The sequence below is a fragment of the Gymnodraco acuticeps genome, unplaced genomic scaffold (genome assembly GCF_902827175.1).
Source record: "Gymnodraco acuticeps unplaced genomic scaffold, fGymAcu1.1, whole genome shotgun sequence".
NCBI lineage: Eukaryota > Metazoa > Chordata > Actinopteri > Perciformes > Bathydraconidae > Gymnodraco > Gymnodraco acuticeps.
The window spans coordinates 6,260,350-6,281,030 of NW_022990238.1; the positions used below are offsets into that span (position 1 = coordinate 6,260,350).

Below are 20,681 nucleotides of genomic sequence, written 5' to 3' on the forward strand. Positions count from 1 at the left end.
ATAAGCTTTCAATGAGCCACAACTTTTTACATACAGTACTACATGCTGAAATAAGAAGTTTTGTTAACGTTTAAAAGGTTAAGGCGCCGCTGGATCCAGAGTGAAGAGGCGTGTCGGTGATGATCTGCTGTGGCAGAAAGATTAAAGGGGACCTATCATGCAAAATGCACCTTTGTACGTCTTTTATACATGAATATGTGTCCCCGGTGTGTCAGGGAACTCACCAAGTGTCAGAAAACACAACCCTCTCTCTTTTCCTCCATACCCAAAATCTCTAAAAACGGGGCTGCAACGGATCTGATACAGACTGATACAGATTTGAAATATCTCTGATGTCAGTGACGAGGAGCTCCGCCTATATGGCCAACTCTCCACCAATCAGGGGAATGAGAGGTTGCCGTGGCATGGTAACAGCATGGTAACATGACGCTCGTAACTCGGCCCCCTCCTTTGCAGGGGGGGGGGGGGGTGGTCAGCTGCAGCGCATGCAAAGACAGGGGTGGGGGGGAGCAAAATAGAGCGAAATGAGGCATGGCTAAAATGCATGATGTTTGCTATTTTGAAAAAGAAAACGTATAAATATACCTTATATAGGTATGGCCCTACAATATATTATTCAAATATAGCATGATAGGTCTCCTTTAAGACAAAGAGTCAGAGAGCCTTTCTTTATCTGCAGATTTAGCTGAATGCTGAAGTTGTACTGAAGTTTGACCTGTGAGTTCTGCTTCACCTGCACCTGTGACTGAGATAGGTATTAATCAACTTCACATGGCCAAAAAGCCACTACAAAGACAGACACAGAAGAATGCAAGAAAAACAACCACAGACAGATGTGACATGGCTACTTCTCTATTTGTTGTCTTTGTTAAACAACAGGCTTTAACATTACTTCTTCCGTTTATTTAATATTTCAAAACTCATATGACACTAAGTTGTTACTCGAGGGTTAATGTCTTTAATGTATTTTTCTGTGCAAAAGTGGCTCAACTATATCAATGCTTTACCTTTCAGCAGACATGTTAACAATTATTATTGCCTGGTAGTTAAAGGCAATAAAATCCAAAGGATTGTTGCCAAATAATTTTTACATTCAAATACATAACAACCTCAAGAATAACCAAACAAAAGAAACCCTTTACCAAACTCCCCTCTCTCTTCCTTGACTTCAAAGTCAAAGTTTATTGACATCAGCTGGAGTTGTTTAGTAAGTCAACTTTCTCCGGTTGACCTGACTCTGGCTGACTACCAGTTGTGCTGAGCTGCCGGTATTATCATTACGAGAGATTGAATGCATAATATATGAATAGTGGGATTGAGAAGCTTAAAGAAAATAATTAAAAATAATTATAGTAAACAAAAGCATCGAAATGCTTCGAATATATATCTATATATTAATGCATCATTCAAATGAACAGAAACAACTTTTTAAAACTTTATTGAGTCATTTGTACAAGAAGAAAAGGTAGTTAGAATTATACATACAAATAATGCAGATCATACATATTATAGAATTAACTTCATTTATTCTGTACACACAACATCTTTTCCACGTCCTTGTTGCGGGATCCCTCTTCAGTTGCTCGCCCAGACGTTTCTTTTTCATTTGAACCTGTTTATTCTGGAGTTTCTCTTATTTAGTTGTTCTTTGTGCACTGCAGGGTTATATACATTGAATGTGATTAAATGATTGATTGATTGATATTTAGTTTAACATTAGTATATAGGAAGGTTTAGAAAAATCACTTCTTAGAATGAGGAACTTCTCAAAGATACAGTATATGTGATGAACAGTTATGTGTACGCAGTTTAAATCAATCTCATTATGTGGTTATATCAGATTTGGCAACAAAGAAAAAATACAGTTATTGTCTCCATTTAGCTGTCAGTTGCCGTCTATTTAAGTTGCTTAGCGCTTCTTCATCTTCCTCTCTGGAAAAATTGGTGTCTCCAGGATAGCCTTGTTTTCTTCAGATATCTTCAAACCTTCGCAGAGTAAGTCATGGATCTTCTGCCATGAGTCCACCTCTGATCTCCAAAGTGCTGCTCTGGCTCTGATAAACTGTGAGACCTCAGTTTCGCTTCCTTTGGCCAGACTGATGCTATCTTTACAGATGAAGAATATATCCATGCCGAGGAACAGAGCATTGAGCCCAATGAGACCGGCCCTAGCTGACTTGGAGAAGGCAAGAGGCCCTTTGACTGCTGCCTGACCGATATCTGGGATATCTTCCGCCACCCTGGGAACGCTAAGTAAAGCTTTCCCTTCCTGCAATGCCACTTTATCAGCACTCATAGCCAGCTCTTCACTTTTTAACAGCTTGAAAGCAGAGGCTGCATCAACTAATGAGTCAATACCTTTTCCAATAACACCAGCTTTAGCAAACACCTTGCCGACCCCGAGAACATCTATGTGGATTGTTTCTCTTTCTGTGACCTCCTCCAGACACTCCTGGAGACACTGCACATCCTCCATGAAGCTCTCGAAGACTTCTCTGGCTTTCTTTTGATATGTATGGTTTACTCCAATCTCTGTGACGGTGGTGACAGCGCTGTTGACTCCGCTTGTAATTCCCATGCCTACCCCGGTCATTGTTAGAGCCAAAGACACTCCAGCTGTTACAGGAATTAAAGCCAACCCAACGATGGAGAGCACACCTCCTACTGCCCCCACTGAGCTGCCTGCCACACTGGAGATCTTTGCTCCCTTATTCATCCTGTCTAACTGAACAGCATGCTCCTCCAGGTCCTTGAGAGACTGTTCCATCCTCTGCTGTCGCTCTTTAAACTTATCGATGAAGCTAGAGCAGGGTTCGTCCTCCTGAAACAAGAACATCATCCGGAAGCTCTGGTTCATCCTGACGATGAGATAAGAGGAAATACAAAATAACATGATGAATGAAAAAGTTAGTATAACCTATAATACAGTATAGAAATATTGGATTTGAGATTTTCTTTATGGGACACACATTAGGAGAAAACAACGCAATAGAATCAACAAAAAACTAAATATTTCATAAGCCAGGTATGCTTTCAAAAACGAGTCCTGAATCATGGATATCTAGCTAGGTCTATTTGGTAACAAAAGTTACCTCTAAAACCCTGAAGTTGCTGCAAAATCAAACAACAGTATAGAGTCTAAAGCAGGGGTCGGCAACCCTAGGTGGCACGCGGTACCATAACCAGTGGCCCACTAGGAATAAGTGGAATAAGTGTGCAAAAATATTTAAATAGTATTTTCGGATCCGGAATGAGACCCGCCGCCAAAGCGCGTCTCCCCGTTACCTGCGGAAGGAAGCCATGCACGAAAGGAATACTATAATAGTTTAAAAAGGGGAGCGATTTGTAAAATATCCATAAAGAAAAAGAAAATCTGTTTACAGTTCTGTTTCATATGGGTTTTGACAGATGTATCTAGATATATTAATGTTGCTCTCAAAGTGCACCAGATTGATGCTTTTAACTTCAATATTTATAAAAAAAGAAAGCCTGCCTGTTGTGTGATAAATCGGATGTGGATGTTTTCATATGGATGGGAGCATACTTGGTGCTCATGTTTCTGTTCGTTACATTTAATTCACCCGTTTTGACATTTGCTGTTAACACATAAATAAATAAACGCAAGTTTATTGCAAAGATTGGTGCTTAATTGGTGATTGTTGGGGAAATATTTTCCAGGGCCCATAACTGTGACCCAGTAGTTTAAACTGTCCTGACTGAGCGCAGCCACCTGTAGCCTTGGAGGCTGTGCTCTCAGTGTTTTGTCTCCCTGTTCCTGCCTGTTGGCATAAGCTGATAGAGGTGTTATGCTTCTATCTTGTTGTGCACAATGTTGATTATTCCCTCAGAACTAGCTAAATACATGGGTCTGGGTTAGAGATCTTCAGAATTGATTTGGCATCTCAACCTGTGTCAACTCGTGGCTCATGACATGTCTTGTGAGTTCTCCGGCCGAAGCTCCAAATAAACCGTCAGTGTTTGCCATCAAAGCTCCAGCTCTCCTCGAGTCTCTCTGAGTCCTGTTTCCAATTGCTTCAGAAGTTTCCCCCACAGTGATTAGTGATTTCAACTCAGATGTGAATGTTTTCATAAGGATGGCTGCTTTCTTTTAAATGTTGCTATGCACTTTGATGTAATAAAATTATAGATCCGCTAGAAATGTTGTGATGTCATTATTGCAATTAATGATAATCTTAATGTGGATTTTTTTTTTAAATGGCACTTCATATCAAAAAGGTAGCTGACCCCTGGTCTAAAGCATTAATGCTGTGTCTCGAGCTCCTTTGCATATTTTAAACTTTTTTTAAATGTATTTTGCTTGTGTAATTGCATGACCATATTAGTTGAGCATGTTAGCATTCTAGGGTTTGCTAATTACCACTAAACATACAGTAAATCTGATGTTGAAGTAACTATTCAAATGTGTACAAAGATTTGTGCTATGCAGTCAACAACAAGCAAGCCAATTATTGAGTGCATGTCATCATTTTCAATATCATAACTCATCACACCTTGCACAGCTGTGTTGACAAAAACCACATAAAGGAGTTACACGTACCTGAGTTCCTCGAGCTGATTAATGTGATGAAGCATCCTTTGCGTGTCGTCTTCAGACAAATCCACAGCGAGGTCTACCAGTGTATCGTCGTTCATCTTCAGTGAAAAGTCACAGAAGGAGCTGTGAAAAACAGGAAAATATTTTTTATAATAGATGTTTATTTTGCTAAATGTGCATATTATTTTAAGGACATGCCTCTTTACCTTTTCTCTAACTTCTCACAGATGTTCTCGGTGGTCCTTATGTATTTGTCCAGCTGATATGCCAGCACTTCCACATTCTGAAGTTTGAGGCAGAAGAAGGCGTCTGCAACTCTTTTAAACTCGAGGAGGTGAGGGCAGATCATCCGTGCAGCAATGATGACAAGCTGAACCGTTACAGGGCTGATCCCTTCAGGCAGATGTAACACCTGGTTCTCTTCCATGAACAAAGGAAGTGAGGTGACCGCCAGATTCTCCACCGCAGCCAAGAAGCAGTCGAGCTCTTCCAGGCCTTTCAGAGTGGACTTCAGCAGAGCAGCCAGCTCCTCCTCCAGATCTGCTCGCCTGCTGTCTGCAGTCACCTGGGTTACCTTGCTCTTCATATATTGCAGAAAGGCTTTACCTCTGGTCTGTGACTGGGTAACATGGCCAATGCTGAGGTCAATGTTATCAGCTCTGGTTTTGATGTCCTTCATCATAAACAACTCTTTCTCCCTCTTTAGTATCCATTTAGAACTCTTCTCACAGAATTCTTTCACTGTGTCGATGTCGATGAGGGTGTCTGCGGTGTAGCAGCACAAGGCCTCCTGGAGGCCCTTTCTAAAATACAAAACATCATTCAGTTTGTGAAATTGGAAAACAAATTCAAATTGAATTGTCGTTGTGCCGTTGTTGTCTTTTATCACAAGATCTACCGTATATCTCCAGCTCTAGCTTTAAGTGTCCCCACCAAATATTCCCTGGGCCCAAAGCCTCTGGTCAAACTTATTCTTAAAAACACAGACAGCCCTTGATTATGGTTTTCTTACTCATTTACACAGACTGTTGACAGTCAGAGGAGGATTGGCTCACATCTGAAACCCCTCGCACTTAAACATAGGGTTTTACTTTAGGACCATCAATAAATTACCATTTTATGAGACAAAACATATCTTATTTCTAAACCACCATGCTGATTCATATAAGTGGCCAATGGCCATAATGCTAAAACAAATGTCACTGCAGAATTCTATAAGTACAATGAACAAGAGAAAAACATGTATTATTTAATGAAATTTAGTCCACATTCATCAGTATGGATAGGACTTTTGTTGTGCATTTTTATGTATTAAAGGTCACCTATTATGCAAAACCCACTTGTTGATGTATTTTATAAATAAACTTGTCTCCCTTGTAAAAGAGATCCGTGATCTCAAGGGACCTATCTGTCTAAATAAAGGTTTGAAATGAAAAATGAAATGAAAATGTGTCCCCTCTGTGTAAAAAGATTCTGAAAGTTTCAGGATAAAAGATTGGCTCACTTTTTGTCCTGATTCATTTATATAAAAACCTGTCTGAAAATGAGCTGATCATATTTTGGCCACTTTATGATGTCATAACGATTTTTTTCCTATTGTAACCATTAGCCAATCACCAACCAAGGTAACAACCCCCCCACCTTATCACCTGAATCTCCTCCTAGAGCACCATTGTGTTCTTTTTAACCAGATATCACTCAGAGGGGTGTGGGGAGTGGCTCCTTATTTTCATCTAAAGTAACAGACAGAGAATCAGCACTTTAGAAACAGGGCTGAAACAGAGGGGTTTTTTGGGATGCTACAATGCATGATCTGTTTGGTATTTCGAGCCAAACACATCAGAGACATGTTTTGTATATATCTGAAACCTATAATATATTGATGAAAAACAGTATGGGGACCTTTAATGTAAAAATCTTCCTCAATAAAATAGAAAGTTGACTGAATTAATAAAAAACGTTTTTCCTGTTTGTCGAGTGCAGTAATGATATATGTTATGAATTTGGAGTCACTGGGTAACATGAAATGGAAGGTATGCAAATAAATGTGTAATGCCTTATTTGTCCAGTATAAAGACGCAGCAGAAACCGGCGTGAATGTCTTTCAATTGACCAACCTAAAGCTAACTTCACCGCGTTAAATATCTAAATGATTTGACCAAATAACTCAATTTCTGTGCTGAGGAGCGTCGGTGTTGATCTGCTGTGGCGGAACATTAAGACAAAAAGTTAGAGAGCCTGTCTTTATCTTCAGGGTAAACTCAATACTGAAGTTGAACCGAAGTAAGAGTTCTGCTTCACCTGCACGAGTCACCGAGACAAAAAGCAACTACAAATTGAGTGACGTAAAGAAACTAAACTACAACAAAGAGACCGTGCTATGGCTACTTTTCAGTTTGTTGCCTTTTATCACATGATAGGCTTTAACATTACTTCCTACGTATATTTACTATTATAAAACACACAGTGGAAATAGCTAAAATGACACTTACTACAAAATACATCTTTAATGTATTTTTCTGTTCAAAAGTGTCTCAACGATATTGTTTACCTTGCAGCAGACATATTTCTCCTTTGACAGTGTGCGTTCTTCAATTCCTCCACAACTTATTACCTGCGTGTTTAAAATGAAAACAGAAAAATATTGTACATCTAACTTGTAACTAACACTGACCCGAGAAACTATACGACTAATCTGCTGAAAGCACTAACGCCAGACTACTTGTTAAGTACTTGTGTTGACATAAGGGCTGACGTGTTAGGTTTCATTTTCTTTTCTCCACCTCACCAGGTAAAACCACCCCACCTATTCCTGGACTGAGGGTTGAAAGGTTTAAGGTAGCAGCACACCTTTTGGTTTCTTGAGAAAAATAACTTTAAAAAGGCTGTCCGAAATAAACATTTTACTTTATGATGCTGTAATGACTGATAAGCTGACAAGATAAGCTGAATTGATTTACATATTTAATAAAGAATTATGTCAGTTTTTTAGCTTTCAGTAGTTGTGTTTCAGTGACTTTCAATCCATAATAGTTATTATGACTACATGGCCAAATAGGACAGACCTATTTTATTGGATTTTACAGCCTTTTCTATTTTATGAGAAATGACTTCTTAAAATTAGGAACTTCTCAAAGATACATGTGATGAAACAGTGATGTGTAAGCAGTTTCAATCAATCTCATTATGTGGTTATTTAGTGTCAGATTTGGCAACAAAGAAGAAATACAGTAAATGTCTCCATGTTGCTGTCAGTTGCCGTCTACCGTTTACCCCTCACTGTTTATTCATCATTCAATTCATTCTATATTTTATTCTGTCGATTGTGTACATTACTTTTCAATTTACTGATTTTTGCACTCCTGGTTAGAAGCTAAACTGCATTTTGTTGTCTCAGTATCTGTAATCTGTGCAATAACAATACAGTTGAATCTAATCTTGAGCAGGAACAAATGTATTTACTTAGTACATATCTGACATTAACGATTAAACACATTTGTGCATTCTTTAGAAGAGAGACACTTGCTCTGTCATAGGCCTACTGGGTCAGGCTACAAGGAAGTGGAGAGGAAAATATCACAAACAGAATACTACAGGATTGCTGGGAATACACAAAGTTCCAGGGGCGTGGGTTTGGCTGGACAAGTAAGGAGAGAACGAGGGCATATGGAGTGGAGACCATAAAGTTTGCCAAAGTAAGCCCATTTAGCAGTGTTCCCCCATGGCTTTTCCCAGAAGCTATACAGATGTGAATATACAGTACTGTATCTCATTATGTTCACTTGTTAATATTGCGATACTAAATCAAAATATTTCTAATTAAAGTGACATAGAGGATCCTTTTTTTCATCGAGTGGATTTTGGCTTCCATTCCATTGGCTTCCACCAATTATCGCTATGAACTATTATCACCTATTGCATTATTACGTTACATTTCATTCAGCTTATGCAAATAGTCTTACAATCAGTGTAATCAACCATGAAGATACAGACTTAACACACCAGGCATGCTGTAAGTACATAAGCTTTCAATGAGCCACAACTTTTTACATACAGTACTACATGCTGAAATAAGAAGTTTTGTTAACGTTTAAAAGGTTAAGGCGCCGCTGGATCCAGAGTGAAGAGGCGTGTCGGTGATGATCTGCTGTGGCAGAAAGATTAAAGGGGACCTATCATGCAAAATGCACCTTTGTACGTCTTTTATACATGAATATGTGTCCCCGGTGTGTCAGGGAACTCACCAAGTGTCAGAAAACACAACCCTCTCTCTTTTCCTCCATACCCAAAATCTCTAAAACGGGGGCTGCAACGGATCTGATACAGACTGATACAGATTTGAAATATCTCTGATGTCAGTGACGAGGAGCTCCGCCTATATGGCCAACTCTCCACCAATCAGGGGAATGAGAGGTTGCCGTGGCATGGTAACAGCATGGTAACATGACGCTCGTAACTCGGCCCCCTCCTTTGCAGGGGGGGGGGGGGGGGGTGGTCAGCTGCAGCGCATGCAAAGACAGGGTGGGGGGGAGCAAAATAGAGCGAAATGAGGCATGGCTAAAATGCATGATGTTTGCTATTTTGAAAAAGAAAACGTATAAATATACCTTATATAGGTATGGCCCTACAATATATTATTCAAATATAGCATGATAGGTCTCCTTTAAGACAAAGAGTCAGAGAGCCTTTCTTTATCTGCAGATTTAGCTGAATTTGTACTGAAGTTTGACCTGTGAGTTCTGCTTCACCTGCACCTGTGACTGAGATAGGTATTAATCAACTTCACATGGCCAAAAAGCCACTACAAAGACAGACACAGAAGAATGCAAGAAAAACAACCACAGACAGATGTGACATGGCTACTTCTCTATTTGTTGTCTTTGTTAAACAACAGGCTTTAACATTACTTCTTCCGTTTATTTAATATTTCAAAACTCATATGACACTAAGTTGTTACTCGAGGGTTAATGTCTTTAATGTCTTTTTCTGTGCAAAAGTGGCTCAACTATATCAATGCTTTACCTTTCAGCAGACATGTTAACAATTATTATTGCCTGGTAGTTAAAGGCAATAAAATCCAAAGGATTGTTGCCAAATAATTTTTACATTCAAATACATAACAACCTCAAGAATAACCAAACAAAAGAAACCCTTTACCAAACTCCCCTCTCTCTTCCTTGACTTCAAAGTCAAAGTTATTGACATCAGCTGGAGTTGTTTAGTAAGTCAACTTTCTCCGGTTGACCTGACTCTGGCTGACTACCAGTTGTGCTGAGCTGCCGGTATTATCATTACGAGAGATTGAATGCATAATATATGAATAGTGGGATTGAGAAGCTTAAAGAAAATAATTTTAAATAATTATAGTAAACAAAAGCATCGAAATGCTTCGAATATATATCTATATATTAATGCATCATTCAAATGAACAGAAACAACTTTTTAAAACTTTATTGAGTCATTTGTACAAGAAGAAAAGGTAGTTAGAATTATACATACAAATAATGCAGATCATACATATTATAGAATTAACTTCATTTATTCTGTACACACAACATCTTTTCCACGTCCTTGTTGCGGGATCCCTCTTCAGTTGCTCGCCCAGACGTTTCTTTTTCATTTGAACCTGTTTATTCTGGAGTTTCTCTTATTTAGTTGTTCTTTGTGCACTGCAGGGGTTATATACATTGAATGTGATTAAATGATTGATTGATTGATATTTAGTTTAACATTAGTATATAGGAAAGGTTTAGAAAAATCACTTCTTAGAATGAGGAACTTCTCAAAGATACAGTATATGTGATGAACAGTTATGTGTACGCAGTTTAAATCAATCTCATTATGTGGTTATATCAGATTTGGCAACAAAGAAAAAATACAGTTATTGTCTCCATTTAGCTGTCAGTTGCCGTCTATTTAAGTTGCTTAGCGCTTCTTCATCTTCCTCTCTGGAAAAATTGGTGTCTCCAGGATAGCCTTGTTTTCTTCAGATATCTTCAAACCTTCGCAGAGTAAGTCATGGATCTTCTGCCATGAGTCCACCTCTGATCTCCAAAGTGCTGCTCTGGCTCTGATAAACTGTGAGACCTCAGTTTCGCTTCCTTTGGCCAGACTGATGCTATCTTTACAGATGAAGAATATATCCATGCCGAGGAACAGAGCATTGAGCCCAATGAGACCGGCCCTAGCTGACTTGGAGAAGGCAAGAGGCCCTTTGACTGCTGCCTGACCGATATCTGGGATATCTGCCGCCACCCTGGGAACGCTACGTAAAGCTTTCCCTTCCTGCAATGCCACTTTACCAGCACTCATAGCCAGCTCTTCACTTTTTAACAGCTTGAAAGCAGAGGCTGCATCAACTAATGAGTCAATACCTTTTCCAATAACACCAGCTTTAGCAAACACCTTGCCGACCCCGAGAACATCTATGTGGATTGTTTCTCTTTCTGTGACCTCCTCCAGACACTCCTGGAGACACTGCACATCCTCCATGAAGCTCTCGAAGACTTCTCTGGCTTTCTTTTGATATGTATGGTTTACTCCAATCTCTGTGGCGGTGGTGACAGCGCTGTTGACTCCGCTTGTAATTCCCATGCCTACCCCGGTCATTGTTAGAGCCAAAGACACTCCAGCTGTTACAGGAATTAAAGCCAACCCAACGATGGAGAGCACACCTCCTACTGCCCCCACTGAGCTGCCTGCCACACTGGAGATCTTTGCTCCCTTATTCATCCTGTCTAACTGAACAGCATGCTCCTCCAGGTCCTTGAGAGACTGTTCCATCCTCTGCTGTCGCTCTTTAAACTTATCGATGAAGCTAGAGCAGGGTTCGTCCTCCTGAAACAAGAACATCATCCGGAAGCTCTGGTTCATCCTGACGATGAGATAAGAGGAAATACAAAATAACATGATGAATGAAAAAAGTTAGTATAACCTATAATACAGTATAGAAATATTGGATTTGAGATTTTCTTTATGGGACACACATTAGGAGAAAACAACGCAATAGAATCAACAAAAAACTAAATATTTCATAAGCCAGGTATGCTTTCAAAAACGAGTCCTGAATCATGGATATCTAGCTAGGTCTATTTGGTAACAAAAGTTACCTCTAAAACCCTGAAGTTGCTGCAAAATCAAACAACAGTATAGAGTCTAAAGCAGGGGTCGGCAACCCTAGGTGGCACGCGGTACCGTAACCAGTGGCCCACTAGGAATAAGTGGAATAAGTGTGCAAAAATATTTAAATAGTATTTTCGGATCCGGAATGAGACCGCCGCCAAAGCGCGTCTCCCCGTTACCTGCGGAAGGAAGCCATGCACGAAAGGAATACTATAATAGTTTAAAAAGGGGAGCGATTTGTAAAATATCCATAAAGAAAAAGAAAATCTGTTTACAGTTCTGTTTCATATGGGTTTTGACAGATGTATCTAGATATATTAATGTTGCTCTCAAAGTGCACCAGATTGATGCTTTTAACTTCAATATTTATAAAAAAAGAAAGCCTGCCTGTTGTGTGATAAATCGGATGTGGATGTTTTCATATGGATGGGAGCATACTTGGTGCTCATGTTTCTGTTCGTTACATTTAATTCACCCGTTTTGACATTTGCTGTTAACACATAAATAAATAAACGCAAGTTTATTGCAAAGATTGGTGCTTAATTGGTGATTGTTGGGGAAATATTTTCCAGGGCCCATAACTGTGACCCAGTAGTTTAAACTGTCCTGACTGAGCGCAGCCACCTGTAACCTTGACTGCTGTGCTCTCAGTGTTTTGTCTCCCTGTTCCTGCCTGTTGGCGTCAGCTGATAGAGGTGTTATGCTTCTATCTTGTTGTGCACAATGTTGATTATTCCCTCAGAACTAGCTAAATACATGGGTCTGGGTTAGAGATCTTCAGAATTGATTTGGCATCTCAACCTGTGTCAACTCGTGGCTCATGACATGTCTTGTGAGTTCTCCGGCCGAAGCTCCAAATAAACCGTCAGTGTTTGCCATCAAAGCTCCAGCTCTCCTCGAGTCTCTCTGAGTCCTGTTTCCAATTGCTTCAGAAGTTTCCCCCACAGTGATTAGTGATTTCAACTCAGATGTGAATGTTTTCATAAGGATGGCTGCTTTCTTTTAAATGTTGCTATGCACTTTGATGTAATAAAATTATAGATCCGCTAGAAATGTTGTGATGTCATTATTGCAATTAATGATAATGAGGATTTTTTTTTTAAAATGGCACTTCATATCAAAAAGGTAGCTGACCCCTGGTCTAAAGCATTAATGCTGTGTCTCGAGCTCCTTTGCATTTTTTAAGCTTTTTTTAAATGTATTTTGCTTGTGTAATTGCATGACCATATTAGTTGAGCATGTTAGCATTCTAGGGTTTGCTAATTACCACTAAACATACAGTAAATCTGATGTTGAAGTAACTATTAAAATGTGTACAAAGATTTGTGCTATGCAGTCAACAACAAGCAAGCCAATTATTGAGTGCATGTCATCATTTTCAATATCATAACTCATCACACCTTGCACAGCTGTGTTGACAAAAACCACATAAAGAAGTTACACGTACCTGAGTTCCTCGAGCTGATTAATGTGATGAAGCATCCTTTGCGTGTCGTCTTCAGACAAATCCACAGCGAGGTCTACCAGTGTATCGTCGTTCATCTTCAGTGAAAAGTCACAGAAGGAGCTGTGAAAAACAGGAAAATATTTTTTATAATAGATGTTTATTTTGCTAAATGTGCATATTATTTTAAGGACATGCCTCTTTACCTTTTCTCTAACTTCTCACAGATGTTCTCGGTGGTCCTTATGTATTTGTCCAGCTGATATGCCAGCACTTCCACATTCTGAAGTTTGGGGCAGAAGAAGGCGTCTGCAACTCTTTTAAACTCGAGGAGGTGAGGACAGATTTTCCGTGCAGCAATGATGACAAGCTGAACCGTTACAGGGCTGATCCCTTCAGGCAGATGTAACACCTGGTTCTCTTCCATGAACAAAGGAAGTGAGGTGACCGCCAGATTCTCCACCGCAGCCAAGAAGCAGTCGAGCTCCTCCAGGCCTTCCAGAGTGGACTTCAGCAGAGCAGCCAGCTCCTCCTCCAGATCTGCTCGCCTGCTGTCTGCAGTCACCTGGGTTACCTTGCTCTTCATATATTCCAGAAAGGCTTTACCTCTGGTCTGTGACTGGGTAACATGGCCAATGCTGAGGTCAATGTTATCAGCCCTGGTTTTGATGTCCTTCATCATATCCACCTCTTTCTCCCTCTTTAGTATCCATTTAGAACTCTGCTCACAGAATTCTTTCACTGTGTCGATGTCGATGAGGGTGTCTGCGGTGTAGCAGCACAAGGCCTTCTGGAGCATTTTTCTGTAACAAAAAATACCTTTATTGAAATAATTCTTCAACCTCTTATCTGCGGCTAAGACTTCACAAACAAATTAATCAATATAGATTTCATGAGGGACCATCAGTACATTTGAAAAAGAAAAAACAAGTGTTAGTTCAATTCCTCTGTGTGTACTTCCTCATGTTAGGTTATAATACATCTTTCTTAAGGAGCACAACGTTTTTGATTACTGATGTGTCATGAATTGATTTTGAATACATATTTTGTATTACAGTTTTTTTTTTCATTTGCTAAAACACATTTTTTGACAAGAGGGCTCATTTTCTCAGAACACTAAACATAATTCACAAAACCACACACCCAAAGTGCAAAACACCATATCTTGCAAAATGAAGCACAAAACTACATGAACACTTACCAAAACCAAACTTCTGCACCAACTACACACTGTGGTGCTTTATATAAAGCACACTCATCTTTTATGGTGATCTGTGTATTGAGAATTCTGCATAAAAAGTTTGTTCAAGTTTACAAAAATATGTGCAGAAACTATATACAGTTGCTATAATTTAGTTTTTCTCCAAAACAAATTGGTGCAACATTCCTGCACAACACATAGTTACAGTTGTGTAAACAGAAATGATGCCTCTGTCAAATACAGTAAAGTGAAAGGAAAACTTTGAGGACAAATAAATATATAATAAATAAATATAATAAATATAAGACAACAAGCCTGAGAGCCTCTCTTTATCTTCAGGCCAGGGTAAACTAAATACTGAAGTTGAACCGCAGTAAGAGTTCTGCTTCACTGAAACCAAGCAACTACACAGAGACAAAAAGCAAAGAGACATACAAATAAAAACAAACAACTACAGAGAGCCACAAAGAAGACAACCACAAAGAGACAGAAGTGCTAAACACACAGTGGAAATAGCTAAATGACACTCACTACAAAATAATGTCGTTAATGTATTTTTCTGTGTAAAAGTGTCCCAACGATATAAATGATTTACCTTGCAGCAGACATGTTTCTCCTCTGAAAGTGTGCGTTCTGCAGTTCCTCGACTCAGACCTCAATTTATTACCTGCGTGTTTAAAATGAAAACAGATAAATATTGGTCATCTAACGTGTTACTAACCCCAGAATCAGATAGCTCTCAACTGACAGAAAACGTCTGTTTTATATGCTGCTCACTTTCACTTTCATGTTCAGTTATAGTCAGTGTTACTGTAACGCCGTTATTTTTGGCAGTAACTAGTACTCTAACGGAGCGTCCACACTACAGCTTCAAAAAAAGCTTGGAGCTGGGCGTGTCTGAAGCTTGGGGATGTTATTCAAGCAACACGACCAACAACCAATCACATGAATCTCCCGCCCCCGACATACAAAGCAAAAAACCCCGGGGATTTTATGGGAGCAATATATATATAAACTCCCCAAACAGGCGAAAACCTACCAGTTTCACCCACTGTCTCTGCCACCTCCCTCCATGCCTGGTTCCTCCGGTTTGTATCCCGGTAGGTGAAGAGGGTCTGGTCATACAAAACCGGGTGATTCGCTACGGCGATAATTAGTTTCTCCTCCATCTTTTTTTGAAATACGGCTTGAGCTGTCAGATTTTCCGAAACGGGATTTGATTGGCTGGCGCTGGCTACTCCGGCGTCTCTGGCGTCAGAAGTTGAACATTGTTCAACTTCTGACGCCTGAGACGCCGGAGACGGACCGCTCTGCTACCCACAATTCAGTTCGGCGAAAAAAAGCGGCAACGTGACGTCACCCCATTCAAAGTGAATGGGCAGATTGAAGCTGTCGACGCTGCAGACGATGTAGTGTGGACGGGCCGTTAACGCATTACTTTTTTAATTCAGTAACTCAGTTACCGTTACTACATGGTGCGTTACTCAGTTACTGCGTTAGTTTTTTTATATAGTCAACAGCCAGGCGAACAGAGATGAGAACTATAGGTTACTTACGTAACCCCAGTTCTCAGAGTAACATGAAGTGAGATGTCTCACTATGGGATGCGCCTCATCGCGGAGCAAACAGAAGCATCAATCTCATTACGCCAATCCTGATTGGCTGGTGATCTTGACGTCAGCGTCAGGGAAATCACCCCCTATAAGTAGCTTGCGCCACGACGCACGCGCCATTCAAAATAAGCACCTCTTCTCGCTTCACCATAGCAAGGAGGGCCATCTGGTGAGACATCTCACTTCATGTTACTCTGAGAACTGGGGTTACGTAAGTAACCTATAGTTCTCATTCATAACACTCCGTTCGATGTCTCACTATGGGAAATTGTAGCTCCCGTATTGCCAGACGAGCTTATCTCGAAAATCACCAAACCAACCAGAACTTAACAGGTAGAGCTCTGACTCAACCAGGTGCCCAGCACTGCTTGAGTCACACTGGGAGCAGAACGTCCAGCCTGTTAGGAGGCGGACAAAAGTGAGCGGCGAGGACCAGCTCGCCGCTGCACCAATGTCTTTGATGGGAGACATCCTGGACAGAGTCCAGAATGCAGCCAGACCCTGAGTCGAAAGAGCTCGCGGACCCGAGGGTGCCTGCGAACTCTGACTCGTATGAGCCCCAAAGCAATTGCTTCCACAGACCAGTGGGAGAGCCGTTGCTTAGTAACAGGCTTGCCCTTGTATGGGTTAGCCCAGGACACAAGGGGTTGGTCATTATGACAAAGCACCCTTGATCTGTCCCTGTACGTGCGTGAAGCACGGGCTGGACACGGCAAATCCGGCCGCTGTTCCCCGGAGGAATACAGTGGCGGGGAGGATGCCTCAATGTCAAATGTGGTACCCGAACCGACCGCCTTAAGATAAAGGCAGGGTTAGGCTTCAACCACACTCTGTTTGCCCTGGGGCAAACTGAGTGCATGAAAACTGTACAGATAGTGCATGAGTGCCACTGGCTCGCTTGGCAGCTGCCAGGGTCAGCGTCATGTCACACTGTATTTAGATTGTACCACTCACGGGCCAGGCCCATAGAGCCAAGCGCTCTGGGTGTGGGTGAAAGATCGCCCCCCCCCCCCCCCGCTTGGACAGTATGTCCCTGCGTAGTGGGAGCTGCCATGGCTGCCCGCACAGCAGCTGATATATCTCCGCTAGCCAGTACATAGCTGGCCAGTGCGGAGCTATCAGGATAAGTGTGTGGCGTTGCTCTCTCACTCTGGCCAGAGTTGGGGGTATCAGAGCCAGGGGTGGGAACGCGTACAGAAGGCCCGGGGGCCAATTGTGCGCGAGTGCATCCACGCCTAACGGTGCATTTAGATCGCGCATCGAAAAGAACAACTGACACTGAGCGTTGTCTTTCGATGCGAACAGATCCACCGCGGCTCTGCCGTAACGCACCCACAGCTGGCTCACAATCCTTGGATGTAGAGTCCAGTCTGCATAAAGTGGTATACCTCTGGACAGTAGATCTGCCCCGAGGTTCATCACTCCCGGTACGTGCGTCGCTCTCAGAGAGAGGAGACGTCTCCCGCTCCATAGGATAAGTTTGCGCGCCAGTGTGTGTAACTGGAGAGAACGCAAACCCCCTTGGCGGTTAATATACGATATTGTGGTCGTATTGTCTGTCCTCACGAGGACGTGATGTCCCCTGAGGAAAGGCAGAAAGCGTTTAGGGTGAGAAACACCGCTAAAAGCTCCAGGTAATTTATGTGTGCCCGCTGGAGGTCTCTGCTCCAGAGACCCCTCACCGGGCGACCTTCATAAATACCCTCCCCAACCTGTCAGACATGCGTCCGTGGTGACCACTTTCCGTGAAAGGACAGCACCCATAGGCACACCTCGTACTAGAAAAGTCGGGTGCAGCCAGTGGCGCAGTGCCATTACGCATTTCACAGTAACCATCAGCGCGGGGTTTAGTTTTAGGGCGGCCACCCAGCGCTGAAACTCCCTCATGTGTACGCGTCCCAGTCGTACGACCAGGATGGCTGACGCCATGAGCCCCAGCAATCGCAGGCATGATCTGAAGAGAACATGTTTGCGCAGCTGGAAAAGAGCGAGACAAGCTCTGAAAGCTTTCACTCTATCCGCTGACAAGCGAGCTGAAAAGGGCACCGATTTCAGGTGTAAACCCAGGAAGAGTATAGTCTGCGCGGGGCACAACATGCTCTTCTCTGTGTTTATTATGAAACCCAGGTTGAGCAGGTGCTTTACGAGGACATTTGTCTGCGTAACAGCCTCCTGCTCCGACTGTGCGAGAAGCAGCCAGTCGTCCAGGTAGGTCGCCAGGCGAATACCCTGTTGTCTTAACGGGGCTATCGCGGCTTCCGTACATACCGAAGGGGAGTACTCTGTATTCATAACAGATCCCCTGAAATGCGAATCTCAGATATTTCCTGTGTGGGTAATATACTGGGATGGGAAAATACGCATCTTTCAGGTCGACTGATGTGAACCAGTCGTCTTGTCGCACGAGCCGCAGCAGAGATGTGTGAGTGAGCATTCTGAACTTATATCTTCTTAGATATTTGTTCAGAGCCCTCAAATCAAGTATTGGCCGAATTCCGTTCCCTCCCCGTTTGGGAACGAGGAAGTACTTGGAATAGAAGCCGCCCTGACTCTGCTCGGCGGGTACAATAGATATAGCCCTCTTTTCTAGGAGTGAGAGAATCTCTCTCTCCAGAATATGGGCTGACTCTCCTCGGGCCTGCGAATGCAGAATGCCCGAGAAGCGAGGGGGGGTGACAGCGAATTGGAGTCTGTAGCCCCGTGTTACTGTCTTGAAAACCCAAGCAGATGATGTGAGCATCTTCCACTGCATGCTCCTTAGAGCCAGTGGAGATGTCACATATCTTCCCCTCTGAGTCTCTATTTGTTGTGTTATGGGGCCCTCTAGTGTCTGAACACAGTGGTGCCCCTTTTCGACAATCCCCACCGACACTGCGCATGCGCGTGGCGGTGGTGCTTTTAAAACCCCAGCCGGCACTGCGCATGCGCGTGACGGTGGTGCCTTCACAGACCCGCCTGTAATCCGCCTTTTGAGAGATGCCGTAGCTGCTCTCAGAAGGGGAACAGTTTGACGGGCTGTTTATTGGTTTTATTGTTTTTCTTATCATTTTTTTGAGCTGCGCCCTCGGCCTGAAGCCTGGATGCGTCAGCGGCAAATGTTTTATGACAGAGGAACAAACAGATTTGTGACATGTGTTTTTGCGGACTTGAGGATGGTGTTGAGGCATCTCTCGAGGCGGCGGGAACACATTTAGAGCTGGGGAACCGTGGACTTCCAGCTCTGTCACGGAGGGGAGAAGGAGGGGCTGTCACGCCGCTCGCTTCTTCTTCCTCGCCTGCTGGCCGAAATTCTGGGTTGGCTGCGCCTGAGCTGCAGCCGGAACCGGAGATTTTCTGGGCCAGCTCGCCCTCATCTCCAGCCTGGGCTGGGGACTCGGGGCGGGCTGCGACCTCTGCATTTTCGGTGTTTTAAACCGAGCAGGGTTCAAGGCAGCTTGGGCGAAGGACTGCTGCTGCGAAGGACTGCTGCTGCGAAGGACTGCTGCTGCGAAGGCAGCGGCTGGACCCTTCGAGGGAGGCAGAGGTGGAGTGCCTCGTCCTCCCTCTTTTTCGACTCACACCTCCTTTGCATGGAAGCAAGAGCGGAGCCGAAAATTCCCTCGGGAACGATGGGCATATCCAGCACATCCTCCTTTTCCCGGTCTGGGAGGTTGGTGAGGTTGAGCCATCTCGCTCTTTCCTGCACCACCATGATCCCCATTGCCTTACCCGTGGCCTGGACGGCGCAGCGTTGGACACGGAGACAGATGTCTGTGACCGCTGCCATCTCGTCCTGAGTGGCTGCCCCCGGGTTACCCGACAGGTCCTTGCAGAGCTCCGCTTGATAAGCGGTTAGCAGCGAGGCCACATTCAGGGCCCTGGCGGACAACGCTGCGGCTTTGTAGGACCGTTCAGTCATTGTCGACTGAAATCGGTCCGACTTTGCCGGCAGCGTGGGGTTCCTGCTTGGTGACGGGCCCATCCTCGGTAGGAGGTGGGCTGCTACCAGCGGTTCCATGGGCGGTATGCGGAGCAGGCCGAGCTTCTCCATTCCGTCACAGTCTAGGGAGGAGGCACCCTGGATTGGGACCTTGTTGCTGAAGGGCCGGTCTCTCCACGAGACCGACACCTCATCCAACATCTCCGGGAAGACCGGAAGGAGTTGCCTCTTTGTCCGCGCTGCTTGGGGAAAATGTTTCCCTTCGTAGCGGGACCTGGAGGTCTCCTTGGCCATTTCAGGCCACGGGATGTCGAGTCTGGCCGCAGCGCGTTTGCACACGGCCTGCAGGTCCATGCTCAGACAGGGCGAAGCTGGTGTGCTATCGTCTGGGAGAGCAGCCCTCGCTCCAGGCTTTGCAGCCTGAGCCGATGACATGAAGATGTCCTCTTCATGTTCATCCGACTCGGACAGGAGGAACACCGAGGCGTCCTCTTCGTCCTCGTCGTAGTTCAGCTCGAGGACATCCTCCGCGGGTGAGACCATGGTGAGGTCTAACCGGGAGCCCCAGCTCGGTAAAGCGTGGGGTCCCGTTCCCGCGTGTCTTGCCGTCACCGGGTCCCGGCCTGCCAGGGCGCGGGAATCCGGTTCTGCGGCCATCGCAGATACTGAGCCCCAGACCGACATGGAGAGGGGTTCACTCTCTGTGGCGGATGCCCCCGCGTCTTGACTGCCGGCCGGCAGGTCAGAGGACATGGGGGGGTCCTGTTCCGACAGGCTAGCTTGGCGTGCTAGCCTTCGGCGGAGGCTCTTTACGATGAAGCGGACAC

The 20,681-nt window shown here is 43.6% G+C and overlaps 2 protein-coding genes across 7 annotated transcripts in view; both read right to left on the minus strand.

Annotated features, from left to right (window-relative positions):
- Positions 1-1,735: 1,735 nt before the first annotated feature.
- Positions 1,736-7,300, minus strand: LOC117548390. Of its 3 annotated transcripts, none has more exons than XM_034219646.1 (5): positions 7,107-7,300; positions 6,205-6,288; positions 4,762-5,358; positions 4,559-4,678; positions 1,736-2,858 (listed from the first exon to the last, which is right to left on the minus strand). In XM_034219646.1, the coding sequence occupies exons 3-5, from the start codon at positions 5,235-5,237 to the stop codon at positions 1,910-1,912; spliced, it is 1,545 nt and encodes a 514-aa protein (XP_034075537.1). In that variant the 5' UTR covers positions 5,238-5,358; positions 6,205-6,288; positions 7,107-7,300; the 3' UTR covers positions 1,736-1,909. The 3 variants fall into 3 exon arrangements, with proteins under 3 accessions (XP_034075537.1, XP_034075538.1, XP_034075536.1); XM_034219647.1 differs by lacking the exon at positions 6,205-6,288 and having other exon boundaries at positions 1,736-2,055; positions 2,365-2,858; positions 7,107-7,299; XM_034219645.1 differs by lacking the exon at positions 6,205-6,288 and having other exon boundaries at positions 7,107-7,299.
- A 2,781-nt stretch (positions 7,301-10,081) lies between these two features.
- Positions 10,082-20,681, minus strand: part of apol (apolipoprotein L) — a 43,241-nt gene continuing 32,641 nt past the window's right edge. Inside the window, exons 3-7 of one of the 4 annotated variants that reach the window (XM_034219652.1) lie at positions 14,918-14,989; positions 13,328-13,924; positions 13,125-13,244; positions 10,936-11,429; positions 10,082-10,626 (exon numbers count right to left, since the gene is read on the minus strand). In XM_034219652.1, the coding sequence (XP_034075543.1) occupies positions 10,481-10,626; positions 10,936-11,429; positions 13,125-13,244; positions 13,328-13,924; positions 14,918-14,931 (1,371 nt within the window). In that variant the 5' untranslated portion in view covers positions 14,932-14,989 and the 3' untranslated portion in view covers positions 10,082-10,480. Of the gene's footprint in view, positions 11,430-13,124; positions 13,245-13,327; positions 13,925-14,322; positions 14,394-14,917; positions 15,019-20,681 lie in introns of those variants that run through there. The other 3 variants (XM_034219651.1, XM_034219648.1, XM_034219650.1) reach the window with 3 other exon arrangements.